This window comes from Tachyglossus aculeatus, chromosome 4, assembly GCF_015852505.1.
Source record: "Tachyglossus aculeatus isolate mTacAcu1 chromosome 4, mTacAcu1.pri, whole genome shotgun sequence".
Taxonomy (NCBI): domain Eukaryota; kingdom Metazoa; phylum Chordata; class Mammalia; order Monotremata; family Tachyglossidae; genus Tachyglossus; species Tachyglossus aculeatus.
In genome coordinates, this window is record NC_052069.1 from 133326277 (window position 1) to 133336718 (window position 10442).

A 10442-nucleotide genomic window follows, 5' to 3' on the forward strand; every position below is an offset into this window, starting at 1 on the left:
ACTAGCCTAGCAACAGCTCTGTCCATCACGAAGCGTTTGCTCTGGCTCGCCCCCAGCCACCCGTTGCCAACCATCGCTGGCTGCGGATATGGCCTTGAGGTTGACTCCAAGCCTTGCAGGTGCAAGCTTGTTTTTCTTGCCCTGGTCCCTTTATCTCCTGTTGTTGAGTCTGTTTGGCTTTGAGCTGTTGGGTACGGTTTGTGTGCACATACTCCCTGTCTCAGCGCCTTCCCACGCTCCCCACGCCTGCCCCAGGCTCTTGCCCAGTCTCCATGCTTTTTGCTCCCTTCCCCTTGATCCTTTATCTTCTCTGTACGTTCCTGTAATTTCTCTCCCTTCGCTTCCCCTCTCCTTTTTCCTGCTCCACCTTTTTAATCTCTCTCCTTGTTCTTTCTCTCTTTCTCCCTGTCACTCTTCTATCTCCTCCTATCCCTTTTCTCTTTATCCCCTGTCTCTTATGTCATTCTCCTCCTGTTCCTTCTCTTTTTCTTCTCCTGCCCCTTCTCTCTTAGCCCCCCGGGCCTGACTACCTTACTCCCCCCACCTTTTTTCCCTTGTTCCCTTTTCCCATTCCACTCTGCTTTTCATTTTTCTCCTCTATCTCTTCAGCCTTCTCGACACAGCTCTCTTCACTCTTTCTGGCCTCACCCCCTGGCCACCTACTGGGAAAGGCAGGAAGACAACAGAGCTTTTCTTGTTCTCCAAAAGCCTCTGTGAGCCTACCCTGAAGCCATGCAGAATGTAGACCATGTTTCCTTCCTGCTTATGACAGGGCTAGTCTCAGCGACTGAGCATGCTCAGTGAGCGAGCTCTCTCTGGAGTCCAAGGGTCACTATTCGTCACCTGGGCCTCCCTTCCCTCCACCATGAGAACTGAGAGGTGGATTGGGGAACAGGCCAGTCTCTACCCACACACGTAGTGGTAACTTCAGGTCTCACAGAATCCAACAGCCCAAGAGGAGAGACTGAGAGTCCCCCAGGCCTCCTCCCATATCTCCTTAAATGTTTCCCAAGGATCCCATGGAAATCCTGCCTCGTCTCACCTGATTCCAATCTGGAAAATTGCAGGCTTTCCTTGCTGACCTGGGGACGCATTTCCTGCATTCCCTGGGAGAAAACTGAATTGGGACCAAGTGAGATATGTGAACCCTCTAACTGGTTTGTCTAAGCTGCCCGCAGGGAAATATGTTTGTCTGGGGCACATGAGATAGAAGTCCTGAAATTAACTGGACATCCAAATTAATTAATCATCCTTTCTGCTTCTCTCTTCCTCTCTGTCATTCTCCATCTCTGATCAGATTGGACATAGTCTCTGTTCCCTGTTGAGGCACAGAATCTAAGACGAAGAGAGATCAGAGATCTTGTCCCCAGTTTAGTAGAGAGAAAACTAAGACACAGAGATCCAGTGACCTGTCCAAGGTCCCATAACTGATAACTAGCAAAACTTAAGTCTTTTGACTCTTAGTCCCGTCATTCACTGAACCATATTTACTGAGCGCTGACTGTGTGCAGACCACTGTACTAAGTGCTTGGAAAATACAATTCGGCAACAGAGACCCAGGGGAGCTGCAGGTGCTGATGGGTGAACATCGGCCACTGGGGGAATGGTGGACACCTGGCCAGCACCAGGACTTTCTCCTCCAGGAGTAAGTGGAAATTTCCCACAGGGACCAAAGATGGAACTAGGAGTTAGACGACCAAGCTTCTGCTAGTTACCTGCTCTAAGATTTTGTACAATTCGGCAACAGCGACAATCTCTATCCAACAATGGGTTCACAGTCTACAAGGGGGAGACAGACAACAAAGCAGAACAAGTAGACAGACATCAATAGCATAAAAATGGATAAATAGAATAATAGATATTTGCACATCATTAATAAAATAATTAGAATAATAAATATGTACAAATATACACAAGTGCTGTGGGTTGGGGAAAGGGGTAGGGCAGAGGGAGGGAGTAAGGGCGATGGGGAGGGGAGGAGGAGCAAAGGAAAAGGGGTGGGGGTTCAGTCTCCGAAGGCCTCCTGGAGAAGGTGAGCTCTCTGTAGGGCTTTGAAGGAGGGAAGAGAGCTAATTTGGTGGAAGTGAGGAGGGAGGGTATTCCAGGCCAGGGGTAGGACGTGGGCCAAGGGTCTATGGCGGGACATGCGAGAACGAGGCATAGTGAGGAGGGTAGTGGCAAGGAGCAGAGTGTGCGGAATGGGCTGTAGAAAGAGAGAAGGGAGGCGAGGTAGAAGGGGACAAGGTGATGGAGAGCTTTGATGCCAAAAGTGAGGAGTCTTTGCTTCATGCGAAGGTTGATTGACAACCCACTGGAGATTTTTGAGGACGGGGTTGACATGTCCAGGGCGTTTCTGTAGAAAGATAATCCGGGCGGCAGAATGACGTATAGAATAAAGTGGGGAGAAACAGGAGGATAGGAGATTCAGAAAGGATGATGATGCAGTAATCCAGTCGGTATATGGTGTGATATTGTACCTACAAGGTAGCTGTTCGGATGGAGAGGAAAGGGCATATCATGGTGATGTTGTGAAGGCGAGACCGGCAGGTTTTGGTGACGGGTTGGATGTGTGGGGTGAATGAGAGAGGAGTCAAGGATGACACCAAGATTGTGGGCTTGTCAGACGGGAAAGGTGGGAGTGCCGTCCGCAGTGAAAGTCAGGGAGAGAACTGGGTTTCGGGGGGGAGATAAAGAGCTCAGTCTAGGACATGTTGAGTTTTAGGGCTAGGGAGGACATCCAGCTGGAGATGTCCGGAAGGTAGGAGGAGATGCGAACCTGGAGGGAGGGAGGGAGGGAGAACGGGGAGAAGATGCAGATTTGGGTATCATCTGCGTAGAGATGATAGTTGAAGCCATGTCGGCAATTTACATCAACACGCTGGAGGGGGCAGTCCTGGTGCTGGTCAGGTGTCCACCATTCTCCCAGTGGCCAATGTTCACTCATCAGCACCCGCAGCTCCTCAGGGTCTCCAGGCATGGGGAACAAGCTAGGGATGTGGCATTCCGGCCCCAGAGAGGTCAGCAGTGGTGAAACCTGTGGTAATGGTGAAGGCGGTGAAGAACCGGGTAGGGTATCACTGGCATCAGTGAACAACCTGAAGGAAGTTAAAACGGAATTATTATTTTTATTACTATTGCTGCTATTGTTTTTAGGTCCTTAAACTAAGCCAAGTATTATTCTAAGCTTTGGGACAGATAAAAGATAATCAGGTTGGACACAAACCCTATACCATACAGGGTTCACTGTCTAAATAATAGTGAGAACAGGCATTTAATTCATTTTTGCATAGAGAGGAACCTGAGTCACCTAAGAAAACAGACTCAGAGAAACTTCTCACACCCCAATGTCATATTCGCACTATCCCTCTTCCCTTTCCTTCCCCTCCTTTGAAGCCCATATTATTCGCCTCTACAACCCCCTCCAGATTCTTGTAGCTGTCATCTACCGCTCCTCTGGGCCCACCTCCAACATTTTTTAATCATTTTGACCCCTTTCTCACCTTCCTTCTCTCCTTTTCCATGACCATTCTGATCCTCGGAGACTTCAGCATCCACATGGATGTCCCCGATGATTCCTCTGCCGCCCGCCTTCTATCTCTCCTTTACACTGCCAACCTCCTGCTCTACCCCACCTCGCCCACTCACTAACTTGGTCACACCCTCGACCTCATCATCTCCTACCGCTGCACTATCTCTACCCTCATCTACTCTGAAATCCCTCTCTGACAATAATCTTCTCACCGGCCTCCTCTCACACTCCTCCCCCCGTAAATCTATATTACTCCCCTACAGAGACCTCCACTCTCTCAGCTACATCCAGCGCTCCCAATGCATCGCACCCCACCTTGCCTACCTAACCTCTCCACCCAATCTGGTTGACCAGATAACTGCTCTCACCTCCAAACTCTCGACTCAACTCAACTTGCTCGCTATTCTTTCCCTTCGCCGCTCTCGCACCACTAACCCGGAGCCTTGGATTACTGCCACTGTCTACCTCCTTCGCTCTTATTCCCGAGCTGCTGAATGCGGCTGGCAAAAGTCTAAACACCAAACTAACCTTGTTCACTTTAAATGTACCCTTTCCTGCCTTACCGCTATCCTCTCCTCTGCCAGGCAAAACTAATTTTCTTCCCTTATTGACACCTATGCCTATCACTCCCATCAGCTGTTCTGGACATTTAACTCCCTCCTCAGGCCACCTCCCTCAGACCTCACCCCCAAAGATCTGGACGCCTACTTCATTAGTAAAATTAACACCATCAAGTCTGAGCTCCCTAAAGTTACCCCTCCTCCTTCTCCATTGCCCCCCCCCCCGCCCCGCTCTCAACACTGTCCTCTACTCTCCCATCCTATCCAGCAGTATCTTCAGATGAGATCTCCTCCCTTCTCTCAAGTGCCACCTCATCCACCTGTGCTCCGGACCTCATTTCCTCTCACCTTATAAAACACTTACCCATTTCCGCCTCCCCTCCTTAACTTCCATCTTCAACCGCACACTCTCCAGTGGTTCCTTCCCCTCTACCTTCAAACATCCCCATGCCTTCCCCATCCTAAAACAACCTATCTCCTGACCCCACTGCCCCTTCTATTTATCATCCTACCTCCCTTCTACTTTCCTTTCCAAACTCCTAGAACAAGTAGTCTACACTCGCTGCCTCGAATTCCTCAACTCCAGCTCTCTTCTAGACCCCCGGCAATCTGGCTTCCGTCCCCTACATTCCACCGAAACTGCCCTCTCAAATGTCACCAATGACCTCCTGCTTGCCAAATCCAATGGCTCCTACTCTATCCTAATACTTCTCGATCTCTGAGCTGCCTTCTACTCTGGAGAACATCCCCTGCTCCTCAACACGTTATCCAACCTTGGCTTCACAGACCCTGTCCTCTCCTGGTTCTCCTCATCTCTCTGGCCGTTCATTCTCAGTCTTCTTCGCAGGCTCCTCCTCCCCCTTCCATCCTCGTACTGTAGGGGTTCCTCAAGGGTCAGTTCCTGGTCCCCTTCTGTTCTCCATCTATACTCACTCTCTTGGTGAACTCATTCGCTCCCATGGCTTCAACAATCATCTCTACGCTAATGACACCCAAGTCTACATCTCTTCCCCTGTTCTCCTTGTATCTCCTCCCGACTTCAGGACACCTGCATCTGAATGTCTGCCCACCATCTAAAATTCAACATGTCCAAGACTGAGCGCCTTATCTTCCCTCCCAAACCCTGTCCTCTCTCAGATTTTCCCGTCACTGTGGACGGCACTACCATCCTTCCCATGTCACAAGCCCGCAACCTTGGTGTCATCCTTGACTCTGCTCTCTCATTCACCCCACACATCCAACCTGTTACAAGAACCTGCCGGTCTCACCTCCACAACATCGCCGAGATCTGCCCTTTTCTCCCCATCCAAAACGGTACCTTGCTGGTTCAGTCTCTCATCCTATCCCGACTGAATTACTGCATCGTCCTCCTTTCTGATTTCTCATCCTCCTGTCTCTTCCCGCTTGATTCTATACTTCACTCTGCTTCCCGGATTATCTCTGTACAGAAACGCTCTGAGCATGTCACTCCACTCCTCAAAAATCTCCAGGGGTTGCCTATCAACCTTTGCTTGAAGAAAAACCCCTCACTTTCGGCTTCAAAACTCTCCATCACCTTGCCCCTTCATACGTCACCTCCCTTCTCTCCTTCTACAGCCCAGCCCGCACACTCTGCTCCTCTGCCGCTAATCTCCTCACTGTGCCTCATTCTCGTCTTTCCTGCTGTCGACCCCCACCCACTTCCTACTTCTTGCCTGGAATGCCCTTCCTCCAAACATCTGCCAAACTAGCTCTCTTCCTTCCTTCAAAGCCCTACTCATAGATCACCTCCTCCAGGAGGCCTTCCCAGACTGAGCACCCCTTTCCCTCTGCTTCTCCCCATTTTCCCACTCACTCCCTCTGCCCTACCCCCTTCCTCTCCCCACAGAACTTGTGTATATTTGTACATATGTATTACTCTGTTCATTTTACTAATGATGTAGCATGGCTCAGTGGAAAAGAGCATGGGCTTTGGAGTCAGAAGTCATGAGTTCAAATCCCGGATCCACCAATTTTCAACTGTGTGACTTTGGGCAAGTCACTTAACTTCTCTGTGCCTCAGTTACCTCATCTGTAAAACGGGAATGAAGACTGTGGGCCCTACGTGGGACAACCTGATCACCTTGTAATCTCCCCAGCGCATAGAACAGTGCTTTTCACATTGCAAGTGCTTAATAAATGCCATCATCATTATTATTATTGTCTATAATTCTATTTATCTATTTTGATGGTATTGACACTTGTCTACTTGTTCTGTTTTGCTGTTCGCCTCCCTCTTCTAGACTGTGAGCCCGTTGTTGGGTAGGGACTGTCTCTATATGATGCGGCATTGTACTTTCGAAGCGCTTAGTACAGTACCCTGCACACAGTAAGCACTCAATGAATATGATTGAATGAAGTGGGTTGGCCAAGGTCTTACAGGAAACATGACAGAACTGGGATTAGAACTCAGGTAAAACCCCACTCCCTGCATCTGGCTCTACTTGCTCACTTTTCGCATTTTTTTTGTCTCTTCCACTTTAACTTCATCTCCTTTGCCTATCCCTTACCTCTTCTCTCTTGGCTTACCTTCTCCTGTTTCCTGTTCATCACCTTCTATCTCTCTGAAATTTCTTTCTTCTCCTGTCCCTTCTATTTCTCCTCCATTCCCTTGTATCTTTCTCCCTGCTCCCTTCTCAATTTCTCCCTTCCCTTCTTTTTTCACCTGCCTCTTGTCTCTTTCTCTTCTGGTCCCTCTGGTTCCTGTTCTCTTTCTCTCTCAGTTCCATCAACCCTTTTTCTACCGGTTCCATCTCCCTTTCTCCCTTGGTGGCTTCTCCTTTTCTCCCCCTGTCCTTTCTCCCTTTTTTCTCTTTTCGCTATCATCGCTCCTTTTCCATTTTCTCCTTTCTTCTTCCAACCCATCCTCTACACAGTCCCTTTCACTCTTTCCGGCCCCACCCTCTGACCACCTACATCCAGTGATGTCCTACCCAGTCTTTCACCACATTTGACCCCCAACTCCTCCATTGCTGGTTTGTCTGTGTCCAGACCGACTTATCGCCAACTTATTCCCCGGAGTCGGGGGAACTGCAGATATGGATGGGTGAACATCGGCCACCGGGGGAATGATGGAAGCAGCCATCACATGGTGGACAGAACACGGGGCTGAGAGTCAGAATATCATAGGTTATAATCCTGGCTCTGCCACCTGGCCTCCTTGTGGCCCTGGACAGCTCACTTCACTTCTCTGTGCCTCAGTTAATTCATCTGTAAAATGAAGATTTAGACAGTGAGCCCTATGTGGGTCAGGGACTGTGTTGTATACATCCCAGTTCTTACTCCACCATGGGACCCGAGAGGTGGAGTGGATAATGCTTGAGTCTCAACTCGCACACACCGTAGTCACTTCGGGTTTCACAGAATCCAACACCCTGAGAGGAGAGACTTAGAGTCTCCCAGGCCGACTTCTATGTCTTCTTTAAATTTTCCCAGGTGCCCCATTGTCAATCCTGCCTCATAGAGCTCCATCCTTCTTTGCTGAATCCGGGGAAAGTTCTCCTGCATTGTATGGGAGACAAGGCTGAATTGGGAAAAAGTGGTATCTAGGAATCAAATATGTTTGTCAGGGGCCCATATGGAAAGTAGTCCTGAAATTAACTGGGCATCCAAATGAATACGTTTTCTGACTCTTTCTGCCTCTTCGACTCTCAATCTCTCTCTTGCTCTACATCTATCAGTCTCAATCTTTCAACTTAATTGTTTTTCTTTCATTTTCTGACCCAACCTCTTCACCTGTTTGTCTCTTTCTGTCTTTTCTGTCTAATATTTCTGTCTCTGACTCTCTGTATCTCTGTATGAATGTGCATATATGTATAAATATATGTATTTATGTATCTCTGACACCACATCTACCTCTGTCTCTACCTCTCTGACTTAGTCACTCTTTTTCTTTCTGACCATGCCTCTCTGTCTCTCCATCTCCTTCTGCCTTCCAATTCTGGTTATATTTTACTTCTCTGTCTTCCACTATGTCTCTTTCCTTTTTTTAAACTTCTATAGCATTTTGGTAAGTGCTCACTATGCGCCGGGTACTGTTCTAAGCAGTGGAATAGATCCAAGCTAATCTGGCAGGACAGAGTCTGTGTCCCTCATGGGGCTCGCAGTCTTAATCCCCATTTTACAGATTAAGGAAATGATGCACAGAGAAATTAATTGACTGAACCAAGGTCACACAAATTAAAAGTGGAGGAGGCAGGACTAGAACCCAAGTCCTTCTGACTTCCAGGCCTGTGCTCTTTCCACTAGCCAATGCTTCTTCTCTGTCCCTCTGGCGCTATATCTTCTTCTTCTGTCTCTCTTTGCTACGCTTCGATTCACCTCTCTCTGACTTACTGTGTCTCCCTGTCTCTCTCTGTCTTTCCATCTCCCTCTCTTTCTCTCTGTTTATCTCTCTCTGCCTCTTCCTCTCCCTTTCAGTCAGCTAGTCAATTATATTTATTGAGCACTTACTTTCTAAGATATTTATTTGAGCACTTACTGGGTGCAGAGCACTGTACTAAGTACCTGGGAGAGGACAATATACCACAACGTCCCTGCCCACAACGAGGATTCTATTTAGAAGGGGAGGCAGACAGTGATATCTGCACTGAAATCGCCCAATCTCCTTCTCTCTGTCTCTGCCACATCTCTTTGTCTTTCTCTGTGTCTTTCTATTTCTTCTTCTTTTTCTCCCTCTCTGTCTCTCTCTGCCTATGCCTCTTTATTTCTCTTCCTATATCCCTCTTTCTTTTTGTCTCAGCCCTCTCTCTCTCTCTGACTCTCTTGGTCTCTCTCTCTCTCTCCCTCTGCCTCTGTTTCTCTATAACTCTCATTCAGTCTATGTGTTTGTCTCTCTCTCTGCTTATTTCATCCCCAGGTTATGCCACTTGAAGGCTCTTCTTTTACTGTGGAATGAAAAGAATGGATGCCAGCGAACTTGCCTATGAGATCCTCTCTCTGTTACAGATTGTCTTTGGGGTCTCAGGGAATGTGTTCCTCCTCCTGGTTTGTGCACACGTCGTGTCCACCACCCACCGGCTGAATCCTCTAGACTTGATCATCGCCCATCTTGCCCTGGCCAACACCATGGACCTTCTCAGCCGAGAGATCCCTGACATCCTGTCAGGTTGGGGGCTGAATAATTTCCTGGATGACGTTGCTTGTAAAATCCTCTTATACATTTATCGAGTAGCCCGGGGTCTTGCCATCTGCACCACCTGCCTCTTAAGTGTCTTCCAGGCCGTCACCATCAGCCCTAGCACCTCCCAGTGTTCAGGAGTCAAAACTCAATTCCCCAAGTGCATCCTCCCCTCCTGTCTCTTCTCCTGGGTCCTCAATCTGCTTTTTGACATGACTACACTGAGAGGTGTCACGGGACCTGGTAACACCACCAGCACACATAGGGTCATCCTCCTGAAATACTGCTCTTCCATTAGTGTCACTGTAGTCACAACGCTAGTCAATGCAGTGGTGCTCTGCCTCCGTGATCTGTTCTTCGTGGGGCTCATGAGTGCGGCCAGTGGCTACATGATATTTGTCCTGTACAGTCACCACCGGCAGGTCCGACACCTCCACGGTCCCGGATACTTCCCCAAGGCAACGTCCGAGGTCAGAGCAGCAAAGCGAATCATTGCCCTGGTCACCCTCTACGTCCTCCTGTATGGACGGAATGCAATCACCCTGAGTTTTTTATTAAATATGAAGATAAATTCCCCTCTCATGCTTAATAGCAACAATATTATGTCATTCACTTTTTCAGCTGTCTGTCCATTTTTGATGATTCTGAGTGACAGGAGGATGAGAATGTTCTGGAAAAGGGATTCTCGCATTCCCAACTGTGATCCCTCTTAGAATCTTTGCAGAAGGTACATGCCCGATGGGGAGCGGGGGAATCCAGCGATCTGGGGAACAGGATAGTATTGGAACTGGGCAGGTTGGGTTAGAGGCACCCTGTCCTACAAAACTTATTCTCCTGTATACCCAGAACCTTGGTACCTCCATCTCCACTGAGCTGGCTTCCATGTCTGTGTGTGTTTGTGACACGGAAGCAGAACTACCTGGAGTCTTGGTGCCCGGTATCCCCTGTTCTGCGTTATCACCCTTCCCCCGACCAATGACTCTCAGAATAATCCCAGACTGAGCCCCCTTTTTCCTCTCCTCCTCCCCACCCCGCTGCCCCACCTCCTTCCCCTACCCACAGCAGTTGTATATATTTGTACAGATTTATTACTCTATTTATTTTACTTGTACATATTTGCTATTCTATTTATTTTGTTAATGATGTGCATACAACTTTAATACTATTTGTTCTGACGGTTTTGACACCTGTCTTCATGTTTTGTTTTGTTGACTGT

The 10442-nt window shown here is 48.4% G+C and overlaps 1 protein-coding gene across 1 annotated transcript; it reads left to right on the top strand.

Moving 5' to 3' along the window:
* The first annotated feature begins 9009 nt into the window (after positions 1-9009).
* LOC119926526 (putative vomeronasal receptor-like protein 4) lies at positions 9010-9939 on the top strand. Its single transcript, XM_038744545.1, has one exon. The coding sequence runs from the start codon at positions 9010-9012 to the stop codon at positions 9937-9939; it is 930 nt and encodes a 309-aa protein (XP_038600473.1).
* The last annotated feature ends 503 nt before the right edge of the window (positions 9940-10442 follow it).